This window comes from Cuculus canorus, chromosome 1 (assembly GCF_017976375.1).
Source record: "Cuculus canorus isolate bCucCan1 chromosome 1, bCucCan1.pri, whole genome shotgun sequence".
Taxonomy (NCBI): Eukaryota; Metazoa; Chordata; class Aves; order Cuculiformes; family Cuculidae; genus Cuculus; species Cuculus canorus.
Genome location: NC_071401.1, coordinates 93,613,863 through 93,635,778, shown reverse-complemented (window position 1 = coordinate 93,635,778; position 21,916 = coordinate 93,613,863). Strand labels below are relative to the sequence as shown.

Sequence of the window (21,916 nt, the reverse complement as noted above, 5' to 3'; positions counted from 1 at the left end):
AGAGAAATCTGTTTCACCTTCCTGCTCAAAATATTACTGTGCAGCCAGCCTTGAAGAAAAGAAAAAGGACTGCTATATCCTTTTTCTCCTGGCACCCAATTATAAAAATATTTTTTTTTTAAAAAAAGAGAGAATCCTTACCTCCCCTCTTTTCCTTAAATGAGAATATTGCAAAGATTTGCATACAAAAGCACTTGAGCATTTGTACTGCAGTACATCTGGCAATTATCTTACAAGAGAAAGTATTCATTTTAGCCATTTGCCACAGGCTTGGCTTTACGAAGAGAAGTAGAAAGCATTTGAATGCACAGAAGAAAAGGGATATTCCAGCTTTCTACCAGCTACCTTGAACATACTTCACGTTTAATTTCATCCTGTTGCCACAGGCACTGTGTTGTTATGACAGCTGATCTGCCATTGAATAGCTGTAAAGGAAAATCAACAAAGGATCGCTTCAGCGATTTTCAGTGCAATTTATTGGAGCTTGTATCTTGCGGCTGCTGCCGCCTGTCGGGGTAATGACACATGATGGGTGCTTAAAGTGCAAGTCCCTAAATCAAAGCTGTACCAATCGTCTGAAGAGGCAGAAAACAGCATACGGATTCTGTTCATTTTTCATAGTGGGACGACCTCATTAGGGAAAAAATGGGCTATTTTACCAACAAGAGAAAGTATTTGTGTCTAGGGAGAATTATCAAGTTTCCAAGATTTACCTCAGCTTTCTTGCAGGATCTTTTAGATTGTGCATTTAATGAAAATAAGTAAGCAATTAAAACAGTTTTTTACTTGGAATTTAATCTGAGCTGTACTGTAGTTCATTTGTATCCCTATATTTAACACAGTTTTTGCATTTGTTTTCCAAGAAATATGTGGTGAAAGAGAGAGCTGCCTGTCGTGAGGATAAGGGCAAAGGTAAGCAAAGGTTGCTCACCAGTTCATAAGAAAGGGCATTTTGAGATAGAAGAATAGTTTCACTTCACTAAAATTAGTTTTGGTTTTCTTTTCCTCATTCATTCACTCCGAGGAGATATGCAAGTAAATATTCTGAGATTTCTAGCTATTTTGGCCAAATTTGTCCATTGGACAAAAATGTACTATTCCTGAGATAAAATAAGTATGAAGGTGCAAATAACTGAAAAAGTCCTTTGTTTAAAGATGTCAGAATTTCAGGAGAAGAAAACAGTAAAAAGAAGTACACAATCAGAGCAGGGGACTTTATTTTGTTTTGCTACAGAAAACACTATTTGCAGACTATGAAAAACGAAGCAAGGACAGATTAAGAAATATCAAGATAACTAGGCCCAGGTGGATTTTGCATAGTATGATTGCTATTCTTCCTATAAGCTTTTTTTTTAAGGTATTAGAGATGGTGATTTTTATCTTCCTTTACAACATAGCACGGATAATTCATCTTTGCCAATGCAGAACAGGCAGTGCCACCCTTACTGACATCTTGTGGGATATATGCATTTTTAAAGAAAAAAGGACGTAAACAAAAGGATAGCAACTGTGTATTAATGTTATTCTTCTTATACACAAAGAAAAGTAGCAATCAGACAAATCTTGACATTCCTATATTCTCAGCAAGGAATTCTTTTCCTAAAGACTAAAATTAGCATTTAGAGGCACCTTGGTGAAAAGAGCACAGACAGTTCTCTATTACAGCTTGCTGGCTTTACTGCAAGTGTTGCAACAAAGCAGACTCATTTGACTGGCCACATGGGAAATGTGCCTTTATCCTGCCCAGATAAAGTTTCATGGAGGAAGCCAGGACTTCTGCCCATTTTAATAAACAAATGCTAGAGTTATTCACCCATATGGTGGAACAACTGTTAGCTAGTAGTGGAGGAAACAGCTTCACTAGATTTCGAATCTCCCTTCATAAACATCTTTTGAGTTCATTTGTGTTTATAACTGTTATTACCTTTTGTTTTTTTTGCAGTAACTAATTGTGTGATCACACCTCTTTGTTCCATGAGTTGTCTGAAGATGGAAAGAAAATCTTGCCTGCAAGAGATCGTGGTCAACAAGACACACTATAAGGAAGGCAGAGTCAGCAGATACACAGGGCGGTGAATTATCACAGCCAAGACTCAGGGTAGCTGCAGCAACAAGACACTACACTCACTTTTACACTGTGACCAGCTTCTCTTTCCAAAACAACCTCTTCTTCCATTATTCAACCAGCTCTTGTCGTAGGCAACAATCTTAAAAGTTGTTTTTTTAAAAAAAAAACAAGTGGTGAAGCTTAGCATTAAAAGTATTAACTGGGATTAGAATGTTCGTGGTAGAAGGAGGTGTGGGTCTAATTGACAGCTTTAGGTTTATGTATTAGACACATTTACTGCAAATAGTTAAGAAGCGTATTAGAGAGGAAAGTGAATGAAGAAATTCTTTTTTCTTGGCAGAAATTATTTGTTGGAAATGTTTTGGTGATCAGATTAAAACTTCCCTGGCTTGATTTAAGAAGGGGCAGGGCTAACATGACTGCCTCCAACAGATTACTTACACAGGAACATACACGCCTTAATGAAAGCTTTCTTTTCAGGAGGGAATTTTTTCACAATACCGTTCTATCACGTTATATATAGCTCCTAAAGTGGAATTAGGAAGTGTGGTGTTTATTCAAATGAAGGCAGGTAGACCATACTTTTTAAGCAGATATCTCTTTCCTCGTGACTCCCAGGCAACTTTTAAATACTTTTAGTTCTTCCCGTCATGCTAAAGGCTCATTATCCTTTATAGAAATTCTTTAGAAGTCTTCTCATCCCAAGCACCAGCAGGCTCAAGACAGCACTAGATTCCTTATTCCAGATCTCCCTCATAATTTTCTAATATTGTATGTCTTGGTGAATAAGGAATTCAACAACCACTTATCCTTGATTCAGAAGAAGAGAAAAAAATCACTGCTCGTGATTTTTATGTCCATTTCTTAAAAAGAAAAGGAGAAGGATAATAGCTGCTAAGTGAAGACTCTCTGCTTTCACGGCTGCCATTCTCACCCTGTGGTTCCTGATTCAGCATCAACTCTGACAGCTCTTTCTTTTCACATTTCTATTAGTATTCCTGAAGCCTCTTTCTTTTCCTCTCATCTTTTTTCTTTGCACTCCCTCCTCATACAACCTCTCTTCAAGAAAGAAGTTAGACCAGTTTCTCTGACATGAAGGTACCACACAACAAACACTGAGGCACTAAATAAATGTGTAATCTGGAATTACTACCACTCCCTTCTTAGCATTAAAAGTCTTGTTAAGCAAGCCAAGTTGGTTTACAGATTGAGCTGGCCTTTCACTAAGAAAAAGTCTGTCAGTTTTAGAGGTAGCAAGTCATGGAAGTATATTAGGTCAGTGTTTATACTGTTCGCTCCTGACCTACCAAAACAAAAATCTGTCTGCCCTCTTCTGACATCAAAGGTCAACAGCTTTTCTGTTTAGATATAGGTGACACTGGAGCTTCGGGAAAAGTAAAGTATCCAGTCTCATTTAAGAGATCTATAAAAGGCAAAAAAAAAATCCAGCAATGTTACTAACACAGCAGGTGGAAACATTGAAGATGCAGGAGAAGAATCACCTGTGCGTAAAAGAGGTTCTTTTTAAGATTGTGGTGATGCTATCAGTGGTTAGCATCTGTATAAATGAGGCTCTATGATACAAGGGACAATTAAGAACTGAAAGAGGCAACTGCAAAGCGACTGCTGCCATGTCTTTCTTTCTAAGAGGCAGTCTAGTTTCTCGATCAGTGACTAAATCCATCTAAGCTACTCTACTTTTATCAGATGATTTGAGCTACTGCTTACAGACAACCCATATATAGACTGAAGGAAGGGGGAAGCCTTCGGTGTATGTGTGAAGGCAGCATTTAAGGTGATGTTATGAAGCAGTATCAACTAATTAAAAACACTGCGACTTTAATGAAGGAAGTCCAAGGTTTTTATATCATAATAGGGCTATAGCTGAGGTCTAAGGTCCAAAGCCAGGACTGCTGGAGAGGAAAAAGGAGCCAGAACAACCACAGAGAAAATGAAAACAATGAATGACAAGATACAGTACCAGAGTGAATAAAGGCAGGTCCAGGTCCTCACTTTAGAGTCACTCTACCTGACCAGGTGCAAGTATTATGTGCCATAACCATGCCACCAGAACAGGGAATCCAGCTATACTTGAAGCCCACCATGGCACACTTCCCCACAGCAGCTTGACCTTAATGTGTGCTTGATTAAAGTTAAAGCTGTGCCTTTTCTATGCACACACCAACACACTAATGGTGTTTGCTCTAACCAGCGATGCTGGGAGCATTATGCATGTTAGTGGGAATGCGTGAAAGTGTACAGGCGTGCTTGCTTGCTATCTCAGAGCCAGAGGGATTTTCATTAGATTCAAACAGCAACTGACTCTCCAGGGAAGCTTCTGCTCTTATTTGATAAGGGATGCTCTTTTATCACACATGAAACTGCATGCAGTGATCAGACAGACAGTATGCATAGCTGCCAACCAGAGAAAAGCTGTTTTTCTGTAGCATATTACAGCAGTACATTGCTACTATAGCTGAAGATTGGCCCCAAAATGGCCAGTTATGGAAACCACAGAAGCTGGAACATCTACTGATCCACAGAAAATGAATGCAATTAATATAATTGCTTGAGATATTGGGATATCATGCATGTTATTTGTCAGAAGACAAAGCCACTATGGTAAATAAGAGCAGAGAGGACCTCTGAGGTACCAAGGCTTGCAAATCTTAAAATGTTGACACTCTTCCTTTCAAAGAACTTAATTATTCATTCTCTGATATTACAACAGACAAACACACCTAAACATTAGTGATCTAAAATACAACTCTCCAATAGAGAATAAGTTGGATTTTCCTTCCTTTCAGAAGAAAAAATAATCTTTTTACTTTCAAGGGCAAATCTTTTTCAAGCTAATTGACATCTCAGAACTTCAAAGCCCTCCGCAAATCTTCAAAAATCCTACAAACATGAAAGTGTATAGCTTGCTGACCTCCTTCAATACTGGTCTAACAGGTCATCCAGGAACATTTGGCATGCTGAAGTGTCAATAGTCTCTTTTTTCTCTAGCAAGAAATTATATCACCTCTGCAGACTTTTTTTACTAATATTTCCTCTATATTCTCAACTATGTTCATATTTGAAGGAGTAATAGCTAACATGCACCTAACAACTGCATTGCTTTTGTCTCTTGTGTCTAGAAAGCACAGATAATTTGAGGCTGTTTATGCACCCCAGATTCAACAGAATTAGATGCATTTTCTGAAAGCTATCTGCCAGTGGCTAAGTCAAAATGACTGCTGTGGCTGTATGTATATCTTACAGTATGTTATACCATCTTATGGTATCTATTGTAACTGTACCTACAGTATTTGCCTATGTTATCTTGAGAATTGACTAAGGGACTTTTTAATCCATATTTTCTTTGACTTCTGAGATTTGTACAGTTGCTGTGTGTATTTTTCCTTTGTTGTATTTTTTTAACCCTTGACCAAAGAATTTTCTTACTTCCCCTTCATTACTCAGATGTAGCTCATAGATTACAAATACAAATTTTTGAAATGAGATGTTAATCTTTTTCATCATTAAGTCTCCCTTTATCCTTCTGCTAAACAATGTTTTTTATTAACCATACTAACAACTTCCAGGTGATACCACAAGCAGCTGAACTACAACATTAAATTAAAACCAACAAAACCAGCCTCTCCCCTCCCTCCCCTCCTTCCCTCCTTTCAAAGTAAGGACGCAATACACAAGCCTCTTTCAGTCAATGGTAATATCTGGATCACAGAGAAGTGTTTTAGTTCTTACTTTTAACAGTGAGGTACATGGACTTGCTGACGTCTGCTCCCACATCATTGCTGACCTTGCAGAGGTAGTATCCACTGTCTTCTTCCAGCACATGTTTTATCAGCAAGGAGCCATTTGTGAGAAGCTGGATACGACCATTCAATGCAATCGGCTGGAACTGAGGAACCCCAGCACCTAGAGCAGGATCCCCATGGAAATCAGTTAGTTAGGAAGGAAAGCATCTCAGTTTTGATTTTTTTAAGTAAGGAAGAAACTATAGCTTCCAGTTCTTAGAGGCTCAATTCAATTAAAATATGAATGGCTTCTGACATCATCAGGACAAACAGAATGGTTCTTTGCCGAACTGAATTCATTAAATGGAAAGACTTTTGGAGTATAATAGTAGCAATAATTTGCCCATATTAAAGGTAAGGGGACAAAAGAAGCACAAAGCAGGAGTGGAAGACGCAGAAAGGGAGAGAGGGAAAATAAAGACTTTCAGACCACTCATGGGTAAAAAGGCACATTTGTTGTACATTTAGAAGCTGATAAATTATTGACAATTACAGCTGAACAGTCATACAAGTATGCATCCCTAATGCATACACCAAATGAATTTCTTATGACTAAGAGGGATGTCTGTTGTAGTAAACATGGCATACTCAAGGGACCTCTAGGACCTTGTTTATGAAACTCTGGATAACATGGAAAACTACATCAGTGAATGTGTTGCTTGTTTCCTCCTACAGCTGACTGACTGATGACACATGAAATTCCTGTTCTGCCATGTATATAGCCAGTATTTATTCAGACTGTTAAAAAAAATACAAAATGCTCAGAGCACCAGTCAGGCACAAGGTGCCACGTTTGGTGGTAATGTAAAAATGCAAGATCCATACAAAGACAGGAAGTCAAAGATTTCTGTATCAACTTTGGTTTTAAAAATCTACTTTTCCTTAAAAATAAGATATTGGGTGATTTAGGGAATAGGGAACAGGATATTGCCATACTGTCAGCATGATCTACTGTACAGAAGCCCACAACAAGTTCAGGTTCCTCCAGCCTCAGTGACTCCCTAAGCATATATTAATACATGGTTCTTGTAACGGAGGGTTTTACAACCTACTTTGACAGCAGGAGATGGGATTTTTAAGGGAAATCATAAGGTAGTCTTCTTCAATAGAATTCTCTTATACTGCTTTCTGTACACGAAGTTAATGTCTGTCAGCATTAATTACTGTGTACAGTTGGCTGAGTCAGCCCAGAAGGAAATACAATGAATAAATACTATGGGGAATAATTTCATATAAAGTAGTAAGCTACAACAACCTATGAATACAACATCTAGAACATTAAAAGAGATCAGACATGCATACTAAAAATCCATCTAGTCCTAGAAGAGTGTGCTTTGGAAGATTACAGTTACACTGAAGGCCTGGTGGCTGATAATGTGAACTTAGAAATATTAAAGTGGTAATTTTTTCAACACAAATCAGTTGCCATCATTGACTTTTCAAATATTTTAGTCACATGCATATGCCACTTTCCCTTTTGTCTATTTTTTTCTTTAATAAGCCATTTTTCTTGTCACTTAGATATAAGGCACATTTATGCTTTACTAACTCTACCTGTCTGCAATTGATTGCCCAAGTAGATAGATGCAAGCACTCACTTTCTGTATTCCTTCATGTGAAAAATTCTTGGGACAATTTGGTATTCACAGAAAGGAAAGGGCTAATACTCTTGAGGGTAGTTGTAACTGGGCAAAATTTTGCATAGCAGTTTGCAAAAGCATCTTACTCTTCAAACGCTTTGTTACTGCTATTATAGCCGAAGTCGTTCCTGTGCAGTGACAGCAGCTTATTGAATACAACTGAATGGATGAATCTGCAAGAGGACTACATGCTCATGAATCACAGAGCAGCTGAGGTTGGAAGAGACCTCTGGAAGGCAAACCGTATCCTGGGCTGCATCAAAAGAAGCGCGGCCAGCAGGTTGAGGAAAGTGATTCTGCACCTCTATTCCTCTCTTGTGAGACCTCATCTGGAGTACTGTGTCCAGTTCTGGAATCCTCAACATAAGAAGGATATAGAGGTGTTGGAATGGGTCCAGAGGAGGGCTACAAAGATGATCGGAGGGCTGGAGCACCTTCCCTACAAGGACAGGCTGAGAGAGTTGGGCTTGTTCAGCCTGGAAAAGAGAAGGCTCAGAGGAGATCTTATAGCGACCTTCCAGTACCTGAAGGGGCTACAGGAAAGCTGGAGAGGGGCTATTCATAAAGGCTTGTGGGTATAGGACCAGGGGGAATAGGTATAAACTGGAGAAGGGCAGATTTAGACTAGACATTAGAGTCAATGACACACTGGGACAGGTTGCTCAGGGAGGCTGTTGATGCCCCATCCCTGGAGGGGTTCAAGGCCAGGTTGGATGGGGCCTTACGCAGCCTGATTTTTTTTTTTTGGGGGGGGACACAGGGGGGTTGGAACTAGATGATCTTTAAGGTCCCTTCCAACTCTAACTATTCTGTGATTCTATGTATCTGATTGCTTACTCCTGATGGCCTCATCTATGAAATTATTTCAGAATTTGGCATGAAACTTGCTCATAAACTAATTATATAATGTATTTCTTTAAAGGAAGATACACCAGACATCCTATAGACCTTCACAGCATCTTAGTTAGACTAGATATTGCACTTGCAGTCATCCATTAGCAAAATACAGGCTTCTGTAAAAATACTGACTTTTTCACCATGGCCTTAGCCGAAAAATGAAACTGCAGTTTGATGGCTTTGCCTACAACTTGTACACACTAGAAATTTCTCTGCCTGAAAAACTTCAGAGCTTTTAATGGAGAACCTTAAAAAAAGTCACTTGGTGGTGGAGTGTTGCTAAAATCAAACCACTCTTCTTTTCTCCTTTATTAAGATAGGCTGCTTTTGTCTTCACAGTTAATTACAACTCGTCTAGCTTTGTCTGGCCTCCTCCTTCAGTATGCAGACATAATAAAACAGAATTACTTCTTTGTGACCTGTATTCACAACTAAAAACCCATATACCATTGGGATCAATAGCATTTGGAGTTCTGAACTGTTCTTGCCACAAACCAGAATTTATCAACATAATAAAAGATGTATTTTAAATGAACATTTCTCTTCCCTAACCCTTCTTTTCAAACATAATTTGGACTTAGATCATAAAGGAAACAAAAATGACATGGAGCATTACATAAGGATTTCTTCCAAACAGCACCTAGTTTTGTTTTTTAAAGAGTTAACTCATTTAGATCGGATATGTAGTTTGGAGAGTTCGTTTTCTTGCTAAAACTTACCAGAAGACAACTGTCCAGAAGACATAATCTAGCAGGCAGCACATTTTAATTAAAAAGCAGTCAATTTCCTACGGTTACTGAGGGTCAAGTGGGGCCAGTTTTAATGTTCAGTTACATGAGAAGAAAATGTTAAAGCATTATGTAAAGTGCATACTGAATTACTGCTTATGCTAATGCCACCTGACCTTTCTTCTTTACTGAAAAGATATGATTGGCCATGTTATCATGGATTTTGAAGGGGGAAAAAAAATCAGCCAAATGCTGCCAATGAACCTTGTTCTGAGGTTGTTTCAATTAAAGCAGTATCTCTTTTCTCTGAGCCATCCTTTTTCTCCCTTGCCTGCTGAGGCCACAGCTAACACAGGCACATATTCACAGTTCCAGGACATCTCTAAGGAAGACCAAAAGTCCATCTCGCTCAGTCTGGCATCTATGACAATGGCCAGCACTATGTGCTTAAGGAAATGATAGAAGAACAGTATAAATAGTGCTAATACTTCCCTTATCGCACCCTGCTAGCCTCTGAAAATATCAAGATTAAACCAATAACTTAAAGGTAAGTAAGTTGTTACTAAACCAGAAATAATCCATCGCCAAAGTAATCCTACCTTTTGAATACTTCCAGACAATTGTAGGAACAGGATAGCCCTCTGCAGAGCAGTTGAGAATTACAGCTTTTCCATAGATCCCATCCTGGTCACTGGGCTGAACCACAAACCTAGGGGGAACTGCGGGAGAGAGCAAAAGGAGGCATGAGAATTTGTGCAACTTTTCAGGTAGTTGAAAATGGCAGACCAGTCAAATAAGGAGGCATAACAGTTCATAGCAGAAAGCAAAAATTAAAACCAGCTTTTTGATGATCCAGTGACATAGTAAAGCTGTTTTTTCATGATTATTTACTTTCTGTGCACAATCTCAATGTATTTCTTGCCAGGCACAACAAAAGCACTGGTCTTTGTAGGACGCAAAAATAAGTTAATAAAAATCTCTCCATAGGATAGGTTATAAAATGGAGTAACAGATAAATCATACTGTCATCATCACAAAATAAATGCTTTCTAACAAAAGCAGAGGCTTGACAGATGTCTAAGACCAACTAAAATTTTGTGTCTGTTTTTTATAACAACGAACTAGTAAGCTTTAGAAAAAGAATTAAATCACATAGCCTAAATAAACTTAGATAATAACGTGTTTGATAGCGATCACATCACTTTATATTAAGATAAAGGGTGTTTGAACCATAGCTCCTGATAGCAATTCACTTTCCAAACAGCCACAGAAACACAATTTAAATTGAAGAGGAGAAATCTTATTGGAATAGATGTATATGTATCAATGCATACGTATTACTAGACTTATTTCAAAGCAGCATAAAAACACTGCAGTGAGTCTTCCCGATATAGACAAGTACGTCTCGATTTATACATAAATAAAATAAGCTGCTCATCTCAAAGAAAAGCTGTACATGTTTCAAATACAGATACACAACGAAGAAAACAACTTGTGACAGTTTACCATGAAGACCTGATACTAAATGTCAAAATATTACTAAAACCTGCAGACTTTATAAAAGTTGGAAAAAGAAGCTGAAAATTGTGAAAAAATGTTGAAATACCCTGAAAAAATATTGAGTATTAAAGGTGCTTAATGGTTGTATTAAAGTCAGGTCAGGTCAGGTGCAGATTTTTGCTGACCTCCCACTCTTTGGTTCAGAACATGAAGAAGTAAATACCTGAGAAAAAAAGTAAATTATTTGTATCCTTATCCCATGTTATTATTTTTGAAATTTTTCTCACAGTACTACCAAGAAAATGTAGCAAGGTGACTGAGCCTGTGAGAGACCTTTTTCCTCTGACATCAAGTACAGCAACACATTCAGATCTAATGCAGTACAGGAGAAATCCTAATAGTTCATTGCTTTCCTTGCCCCAGTGCAGTGTATGCACACAGGGACACACAATCTCATAGACTCACAGCTCACAAGTCCAGATATTCCTGACTCCATCTGAAAGTTGAGGGAGACAGAATAAAGGGTCCAACCATCCCTCCTTGTTCTGACCCAAACCCTTATCTGATATCAGGCCCTACCTCCCCAGAAGGGCCAGAAATTAAGAAATGAATAAGGGAGAAGGGAGCAGCATGAGGAATTGTAAGCAGAGGATCATCAGCACAGTGACTATTTACCCTGAGACCTTAAGCAGCTCTTACAGCCATGAATATAGTACTACTTAGACATTAGAATAACTGTGGCACAGCAGAAGCACAAATGCTATAATATATGACTTAAAAGTTTTTTTCAGAATAAACACCCTCATAGTTTATGAAAATGGAGCCTTTCATTATACTGGAGAGTCCCAAGTTTTCCTTAAGGAGAAACTTGAGCTGCTAGTGTTGGACAGGACTGCTAAAAATTTGTTTATTGACTATATGCAAAGAAGCTCCACTGCTGTTTGGAGCATAGCTAGAGGAAACAGAAGGAACTAACAGTGAGACATCTTTATACTACGAGATATATTAACTGCTGACAAACATTACAGCTTTCCAAATGGCTGCCACATTGAAAAACTTATATGTAATATTAATTGATGATCAGTAAGCGTCTAACATGAAATCAGGCAACAGCAGCTCTGGGCCATCACCCGTCCTGTTCTAATTATCCACTCAGAGAAGACGTTTGCTTCAGTAGCTCTTTTCTCACTATTCTGTGTTCATTTTATCACCAAACACAAAAGGAGTTCCAAGTAATTATTTTCAAAAGCAGAGGAAAAGTATGATTAGTTGCACAAATAGGTTTGATTTTATACATCTCAGCATGGTGGCATCACCTTATTTCATCTTGGTAACTGTCAGTAAATTTTATGGACAATTTCTGAAAAATCAGTTACAAGCTACTTATCCATAAAGAGGGTAGACCATAAGAAAAAAAAAACAAAACCAAACAATCCACAAAACGCCTTGTATGAGTCTTACAGGTGAATGATTACAAGTGACTCATAATTACCACTGAAAAGGGTAAATTAAAGAAGCCGGATACTATGGGGAATGTAAAGTCTGACTTTACTTCTTTGTTTGCTTTAAACATTTCATCTGAAGAGAGGCCATTTGTGCCCTTGTTCTGCAGTCAATGAAGGGCGGAGCGGGTGCAGCAGCAGGTGCTGCCCACCCTGCTCCTCACACCCACCCAACTTTCCTGGCCAAACTCTCCTGAAGGAGCTTCTGCACACACGTGGCAAAACCACCCCCCCACCTCCACCCCCCTGTGCTGACTGAGGCACAGATGGGCCTTATAAAAGAACTTGCAAGGAGGCACATGGAGTGCGTGCATCACTCCAGTTGGACCAACCTGGACCATGCATCCTAGAAGAAGCTGCTGCTGCAGTAGTGACCATGTGTCCCCAAAGAACTGCTGGCTACCCATTGATGTTGTGATTCTTTCTTTTTCCTTTCTCTCTTTCTCCCCTACCCCCTACGCTCTCCATCTCCATATATATATCATTTACCTTACTGTGTTTTCTTGACTGGCATCGGTGAGTGTTGGATCAAATCTAACTGACTTTGGCTGTGTTCAGGGGTCAGACTGTAATCTGAACAGATTGAAATCTGTTTTCTGCCACTTTGGGAAGTTGCACTCCGATATCTCGGCTGTGCACCTGAGTATTTTGGTCTGTTTATTTTGGTCGAAGACAGAATAAATTGAGTGACCTTGCTGACCTCCGGATTGCCACACAGATAAATGAACCAACTTCTTTTGACTGTGCAGGTTGGAAGAAGGCCTGGACACGAGTGTGTAGCTCATGGATCCAGGACATGACATAAATGAGTAGACATATGCAGAAAGTTCTGGAAAAGTTAAGCAAGATTACTAGTATAGAATAAAGGCAATTAGCCTTTAAAATACTATTTGCTTTAAAGTTGTCTGTTAAAATTTTTATCTAGTTCCTTTGGGCATATATAGAGAAAAATGGAAGAAAGTCAAGTGTAACTGTTATTTGAGCATTTCTATGGAAATGCATCCTTCCATGTCTTTAATGAACTCATGTCAAGCTCTGAACAAGGCTTCTTGTCATGTTGATTTCACTGTATTTTAGGTATATAAAAACCAAGATTTTGCTCAGATATTCTTGGTGTTCTCATTTTTAATCATTACTTTCAATATGAAAAATACAAGAACAGTAACTGGGGAAATTAAATTTTGCCATATAGGCTCCACAGACAGGTCTATGATTAGCAATCGTATGGTTTCCTTGTACTGCTTTTCTATGTACAAAGCGCATTTCAGCCTTGGTTAGCAAAAACTCTGTCCACACCCAGTAGCAGAAATATTCAGAAGAGGTTTGGCCTTCCTTTAGGACCACTTATAAAAATGCCAACTGCTGCTCTTGATACTTAGTTTTAAGATTGCCAATGAAAGTCAGAGAAGATGCTACAGCAAAACAAAATAACTCAATAACTGATCTTTCAATTGTTTCTGTATTGCTGTCTAGCTAAAAGCATTGGATTCTTCTTATTATAGAAATGATTAAAAAGCAAACAGAGGCGACCTTTACATTTTTCTTCCTCATAGATAGTTTATAGTTTGCTTCTCAATTTTATTTCAAACTAGTAACTTGTTCAGTTATGTGCTGTGTTCAGGCTATGTGCTGCCATATTTTGGAAGACAATGCAGTTAACTAACTGATATAGATTTTTACACTTATTTTTATTTTATAAAGATATATTAACTTTTATCATTATCTTTCATGAATTCTTTACACCTTAAAGGAAATTTGCCTAGTAAGAATTTAATGAAGTTAATTTGTCTGACATGCTTAAGTATAGTTAATAGTGAAAAGAAAGCAATTAGTTCTCCTTCTCTCTCTTTAGTTTTAAAGGTGTGGGCCTTCTCTATCCCTTTAGAAGTGAAACACTCTGAAATAGCTCGCAAATATGACTGAACAGCTCTATTTTTTTAATCACCCTATTTTCATCAGCACAGTCCCTTGAGCGCGTAAGGAGGGCATTTAAAATTGCTTTAATAGTGAGTTTCTGTTAGGCTCTCTCATTTAATGCAGCCCACAGATCTGTGATAAGAAATGAGCTGTTCAACTGTTTAGTGTAAGAACAGTAAGTTGAGAGATGCGAACTATTTAATGGTTGAACTCAAAGGACCCAGAAAAAGGTGTTTTCAGTCAATATTATGACTAGCAGTCTCAGGTTCTTACAAAGGGAAAACAAAGGATGGGAGCAATCATAACAGGATGTTGAAGATAACATGAATGACATAATCCCATTTTAAGGGAAGGAAAATGCTTTCAGTATCTTCTAGTGTGAAACAATCCTGATAAGATGATAAAATATGAGTTGGTACCCTAAGAAGTTACTGCTTATCTGTGTCATCACTGCTTGCAATGAAGGACTTACAAGCTACTAACCAAAATCAATTTATGAGTGCCTGCTAATATTCTGTGATTTAATTTTGCTTTATGTAAATCCAAGAATCCTTTCTGACTGTGCTTTATGTCAGGGACCAGATAACAAACTAGTGTGCTCCTTCCTGGACTTTAAAATCTACTCCAGTGCTTCTGGCTTCCAAGTACAGCAATTAGTACATCACACTGGAGAGCAATTCTGAACACTCCTAACACAAACTCCTCTGGTGGGCTACCAGGGTGAATTAAAAAATAATCTATGACATTGGCCCAAAATACAATGTTTCATTTTTGCGTGGAATATTTGTACTTTATATTTAGATCATACTGTCAAGATGATGGAAGAAATTTAATCAGCCAAAGCAACCACTGATGTATTAATGAATGAGATCATTAAACACTGTACTTTAGCAATGATGAACAGTTATTAAATTTGGTCATTGGACCTAAGGGGTCAATTTAGCTGGTTTAGTGAAACCATTTGCTATGCACTTCAAGAAAAAAGATGTACTTTCACAAAATGAGACAATGCCTGGTGGTTTGTGCTGATCAGGTTTGTTTAATGAGAGCACTAAATAGGAAGTGAATCATTAAAGAGTAATCTTCAAAGCCACAGTGTAAACACCAGCAAAGAAAGTAAATGTGTTTTGACACCAACTGTGACCATAAATCTTCTCTTCCTGCCTTTCTATCACAAACTACATTTGCTGCATCACACCAGCACCACTACCAAACTATTGGAAAGCAGATAGATACTCACATCCTATCTGGAAGATTCAAAGCTCAGGGACTCCTCATTAGGTGCCTACCTAACTAACGATATTCAACATTCCTGAGAAGCATAAAATGAAAACACATTCACACTTAAGGCACTAAATGCATTAAGGGGAGTTATTAGGTATTTAAAGACCTTATCTCAATTTTAAATTATGATGTGTTCACTAACAGGAATTTTAAAATCATGTTTTATGCACTCTACTGTCTTTGAATTCTCTTTTCCAGCGGTATCTGAAAGAAACTGAATTTGTAATACACTTATGAGCTTTTTCTTTTCAATTACCAATTAAAATCTTTTTCACTGCTTTTTATTTCATAATTATTTCAGTCCCATTTTAGGAAACCACGCAGAAACGAATAACACATGATAAAGTGCATATAGATTTTTAATCACTCTTTAGAAGACAGCCCTAATGAGTGAAGCCTTAATTAATTCTGTGTGATGATATAAGTAGTTGACAGAGAAGATACTTTCCTATTTTGTATGGATGACTTTAATGACAGGATCCTATGCTTTCCTTTTTCTTAATAGCATGCCTAGCAAACCAAGACTGTGACAAGAAATAAAATAATCCAAATAATAATGAATTATGAGTTTGTGAGAAACAGTTCTAGCATTTTTCTATGCATTTCCAGAGGAACTACAGTCCAGGACTGGTGGAGTATGTAATTTTGAGGAGGAAAGCCCTGTTTTCACTCACCTGGACTGCCTACCTGCAGTGCCTAAATGCAGTGAAGATGGTAGGCTTCTCCCAGTGGCTAAATAATGGGCTTTTAAGAGGTATTCTATAACAAGACTATTCAAGCTTGCTCTTCTGTGGATTTGTATCCCATGGTTGAGTAAAGACTCCAGCTGAACATTTCTTGCATTTGCAGAAGGACTTGCCTGATTAGGTACTCCGGTGTCTAGTATTGCACTCAGTAAAGGTATTGGTTAAGTTTTTAGGCTTTCAGCTCCATTGGAATCATTTTCCCCTCTTCCAGTTTGTTTGAAACTGACTAATAATTTGTTGAGAGAATTACTGACAGATTTATGTCTGAAGTATGAGACTGCTTAATTTCCTGGTCTTCACCAAGGAACCTATAGTGAAGACTACTGAGATTGCCCTAAGACATTCTTACTTGTGACTGCACAGCTGCTCAAAAGCTTTCTTTTCTCAGTTGCTTTCTCTCAGCAGGCACTTTCCATCTCCTATGGGATGCTCTGCAAGGAAGCTCCGTGGAAGCTGGTCATCTACCTCTGATGTTTAAGGCAGCCTTGCTGGCCAGGTATTTTTAAGGCTCCTTATTTAGTTGCATTTATAGAGCACAAAATAATTGGAACAGCAGTGAGGATTTACCATAAGATGCCCACAGATTTTAAGAGGCTAGTCCTTATTTTCATTTTGCTACTTCATACACCTGGCAAAACAGACATGCAGCTTAGAAATGGAAAATAATATTTGTAGAAAGAATATAGGAAATTGATTTAGAAGACTTAAAACTTAATAGAAAAAATACAAATGCTAACAAACAGCAGACACATGCAATCCGACAGAGAAGATACTGAGGAAAAACATCTCAAATTGTAAAGTTGAAGAATTTATGTGACTGTGGGTCCTGCAGAAGTTTGTCTAGTCATCAGTAGTTCAAAAGCAGGAACAAGGAGTTAGCCTGTGTTTTTTCATTTGTCTTGGGTATGGACTTGATTTAGATTCTACTTCTAAGTTTACCCATGTACTGTCAAATGATATGGACTCCCACTTACTCTGGAAACATAAGAGCCTTCATCGTTTTCACATCTACTTTTAAAACAAATACAACTATAGTATAGCTAAAGAAAAAAGCACCTTGTGGGAAATAGTCATATTTCCCTTTACTTTCCCATTCACTGTCTACTCCCAAACAGAAATTTATACACTTCACAGAAAAAAAAGATATTCCCAGAACACCTGCCCTGACATTTAGGAAATCCAACATTTAAGTTTAAAGCATGCTGCTGAGAAACCATCACACGATGCGGATTAGAAACAAGAGGAGTTCAAGCACCACTTCCTCTTCCTTTATTTGGAGGAAACTGCTTAGCTGATTTAGAAAAATCTTATGTTTCAGTTACATGGCTCCTATGAACAAAAAGATGAAGAGGGCGCAGAAAACCTGGAGAACATAAAGGACGACAGGAAAGGAAGTCTTTACTTAAATGTTTATAGATCAGGTTGTATGTAAATGAGTAGTGACCAACACTGATCCTCTGACGGCTCTCTGTCTTCTGACCTATCTGAAACGAGACAGCTGAAGCAGTTCAATATGAGGCAAAGGGGTCAATCTAGGGTTCTGGCAGAAAATTCAGGTCAGACATGATATTTAAATTTAAAAGAGTGAGAACTGTTATGCCAGATGCACACACAAAGCTGATTAAGACATTATCATTTAAATTGTCGTAGAGAGATCAGAGAGATGCTTAATGAAGGCTGCTGCAGAACACTAGCTGGGCAGAAAGATAAGCAAGGAGGAAGAATAAAGTAGCCTTCAGAACCTCCTAAAAAGTTGCAGGACTATACTCCTGCAGAGTGAAAAGCTGCCCTCTATCACGCTTAATGGGTCTATAAGGATGTCCTTCAGGCACACACACCCAACAGCCGCCATCTAACCACTGGGGCAGAGCCCTCATCAAGAAGTGCAGTTAGCAACACACAACAATAACATGCAGGTGTTGGTGTCAGTGGTGTGAAAGGGGTGTGAAAGCAGGCTCCCTAGAACTCCTCCTTGAACAAGGAGGGAAAATAAATTAATGCCAAACAAGGCAGCAAGAGGCATATGTGTCCAGGGAACAGAGATAAGGCCAGACAGGAGCTTGTCAGAAGAGGAGTTGCCTACTGACAGCAGTAGGCATGGATGCTGCAGTCCAGGCAAGGGAGAACAGGGACACCTTTAGGGGAAAGAGGAGCTTGCTCCTGTCAGTGGGGTGCAGAACAGAAATCTCTACATGTGGGCTCACGTGAGCTGTTACAGCCTCATGGATTGCAGAGACATAGTTTTCAATGGTACTATCTATGCCAACTTTTTTTTCTTTTTTTTTTTTTCTGATCATCCTACCATCCCTGTTTTGATGAAATGCCTATAGGCACCTGTACAGGGTTGCTAAAGTAATGAATTCTAATCACTTCAGGCACTGAATAGAAGTCCTGCAAATGACTCCTGCAAATGAAGTACAATCTCAGCTGTTATTAGATGCTACATTTCTTTGTAGGGCATTAATAGGTAGTGGACTGTCTTTTCAGTGATGGGAGGTTGAGGAAAATCTTTCTCAAGTGATGGGTAGGGTTAAAATCTAACAGAACAGCTTAGTAAAAAAATAATTAAATGCAAGTAGTTAATTAAACCACTTAAATTAAGAATTACTGGATAGTTGGGGAAAGTACACCTCTCCTGAATAATACAAGATTAAAAGCCATGTTTTTTTTAAAAAAATTAAAAATCATATTTAAATATTCATATTAAAAGTAGTGAAAAAGCAATGACCACATTTGCTGCTGAGTTTTGGTTTTACTAGCATTAAAAAAAATTTAAAAAAATGCATACACATTCTGTAAGTGGAAAACTAGTGAATAATCATTAAGGATAGTTCAACGACTGTAAGAAGATTTGTCTTAAAAGTAAGAGCTGTTCAGAAAGTTTTGCTTCAAATGAGCTTTCGAGGGAGAAACAAAGCCTAGAAAAGGTAGCAAAAACTCCTGAGTAGCTTTAAGATTTGTCTTGGTAAACACAGAAAAGGGGATATAATATGTACTGATCTGTAACAGGAGCCACTTGCAATATTTCAGTATGTGCCCTCTTTCCTGAGAAGTTCAGTGGTTTAGAAGCACAAGGGAGACGGTGGGGAGGGAAGACTGCAACTGTCTTATTTTTAAAAAATAAAAACTTAAAACACTGAAAAAATTTCAGAAAGAAAAGGAAGCAATTTAGTTTTGTTGACGTTATAAACAGTAAATTTGTAAAGGTATCACAAGGCATAACATCTAGGGAACTTAGCTAAGGTGTGAATTGAAAAGTAAAAGCTATTAAAGGCAAAGTATTTCTTGAAAAGGTCTTCTCCACAGAAAGTGTTCCCTGGCTGAAACTATTTCAAGGCAAAAAGTAAGTCAGCATAAGCAAATGAATCAGGCTAATTGCATCATAAACACAAATAAGAAAAAGAACAACATGGTAACACAGGCGAGCTTCTTCCCCGTGCAGTCAACATCAATGCTTTGTTATTTTACAGACACCATCTTATATGAGAAGCTGATCTAAATATAAAATGAGATAATCAAACTACACAATAACACAGAGAAATTTGATACCATTTCAAAGGCTTGATCCCAATGAATGGGCTTGTGCCTCACAAAAATTTCCAGGAAGTCAGTCCTGTAGTTCTCCCATCTACTCCGTGCTGTTGATAACTTTCAAGACTTTTAGACAGAAAAGGTCATATTAGTTTCTGTGCTTCACTGCTTTGTGTGCTCTCTGTTATGAAGAGAGGGATTACCATATTTTCCTCTTTTTTCATACTTCTCATCAAACAGATGTCATTACAAAATACTGATGAATTCTGCTTAATTGGTGCCCTTCAAACTAATTACATCTACTTACCTCTCACGATTAATTGGCTTTGGTGCTCCACAGCTGCTGCATCATTTCTAGCTATACAGGTATAATTTCCATTGTGCATCAGTGAAAGATTAGAAATCCTTAAGGAGCTGGTGAAGTCAATGTTGTCAATTGTCACCCCAAGGCTGGCTGGGATTGGCCTGCCGTCCTTCTGCCAGGTGATTGTGATGGGCAAATCCCCAGACACCACCACGCACGGAATGAAGACCCGCTGCCCAATGGAGAATCGCGGGAACTCAAAAGGCTGAATAAAAGGCGGAACTGAAACAAAAGAGGAAAGAGGAGCTATTACAGTTACAGTTCGGTTTCTCAAAATAACATAATGGAACAGATGTGCAGTGCTAGATATGTAAAATCAACACCTTTGACAGCTACAGGGCATTATTCGGCTAAAAAAAAATCACATCTTTTGCAAATAACCTTTTTTTCCTTTATTACCCAATGTATAAGCAGAGATCACAAGCAGTGAAATCCCTGGCCTCTAGAGAAACCAGACACCACTGGCAGATTCCTGCAAGACTATTGAGCACCTCTTCAAGAAATCACACTGCTATCTCATCACTCATCAGGACTTTCAGCACTGGGATTGCCTGGACAGTCCAGGAAGAGCGCAACACCTTTCAGGATCTGGTGCAAGACCCTTGCTTAGGGTCATGAAATAAAACTGGAAGAGGCTCCAGTTTTGCCTCTGGGACATGTGGAAAGGGACTGTAAGCTTTAACTGCTCCTGATGCTTATTTCTTAGTGTTTCAAGTCACAAATCTCAATACGACTGGGTTGAGGTATGAAGTAAAAGGCATATGCAGTACTTGTAGGACAACTGATTAACTTAAAACTCATTTCTAAACAATGGGCCAGTACAAGGAATTAACTCTCAAGTTGGCACTTAATTCCCGCTAAATGTATTTTGCTTGGAAAATATATTTTCTTTTTTTTTTTTCCTTTCCATTACTTGTTATTCTGCGGCTGAACCATGAAAGAAATGCCTTATTTTCTATCATAGATAAGAATTCTAATTATTTGAAAACATTGTGACTTGAGGTATTTTTAATAAAAAGCAAAAGTAACAGTGGGTTGGATTCAATAAACAAAGTGGGAAATAATGAGGGTGCCTCAGTTTCTCCAGGTTGTGGCTGGCACATTTACTGACAATTTGGTAAACTGAGAAACAGGAGGAACTAAAATTTCTTCCCCTTCTCAGGGAAGCACTCTAACAGCCAGGGCATTGATTTAAGACAGGTTTCTATCAATCACTCCAGAAAAGACTATAAAACCAACTTTGCAAGCAGTACTCAAATACTCGTTTATCAAAAGAGGTCTCTAGAGGTTATGTATCTTAGATATGGGAGTACATTTTCCTATTCTTGCCTGAGAGATTACTTCTATGTACTCTGTAGTACATCTGAACATCTTTAACAGGAAAGATTGAAGAATACCCTCAGCAGGACATTTATACTGCTGTATATTATCTAGCTTTAGGAGAAAATGGAGCTGGTGGCTTTACCTAATTGTATTTCTTTTGCCCTTTCTCCCTTTAGCAAATCTAAAGCTGTGTTTTCCCCAGAAAGAAGCAGGGAAACTCTTCTAAGTGGTCGCAATGTATACCAGCTCATTGATTTCCCCAGCAGTATATTTGCCAGCGTCCTATTTCTGGGATTCAGGGATAGGTATTTGTGACCATTACTCTGGTAGTTCAGCGCATTTCTTTTGATCATTGCATGTGTTGGCTGCTTTTCCATTAGGAGTAAGAAAATTTATCATTAAGGAAGCGATACTAAACTCCCACAAAGGGCAAAGGTGTTGCTCCAAGACACATTCAAACACTTCTGTATATGCACATCAAGGTGCACAAATCAGATATTAACTCCGCTATTTCCAACACAGCCATGATGCCTTTTGACAAGGAGAAATTACGCTTATGCACAGCTGCCATAGGGAGGTAACATCAGGCACAGGGTACAAGGCATCCTTATAG

At 38.3% G+C, this 21,916-nt stretch overlaps 1 protein-coding gene across 2 annotated transcripts in view; it reads right to left on the bottom strand.

Moving 5' to 3' along the window:
- DSCAM (DS cell adhesion molecule) overlaps nt 1-21,916 on the bottom strand; it is a 460,069-nt gene that overhangs the window by 134,872 nt on the left and 303,281 nt on the right. For both annotated transcript variants that reach the window (XM_054085418.1, XM_054085408.1), the window contains exons 9-11: nt 19,924-20,202; nt 9,736-9,855; nt 5,819-5,992 (exon numbers count right to left, since the gene is read on the bottom strand). In XM_054085418.1, the coding sequence (XP_053941393.1) occupies nt 5,819-5,992; nt 9,736-9,855; nt 19,924-20,202 (573 nt within the window). The remainder of the gene's footprint in view (nt 1-5,818; nt 5,993-9,735; nt 9,856-19,923; nt 20,203-21,916) is intronic.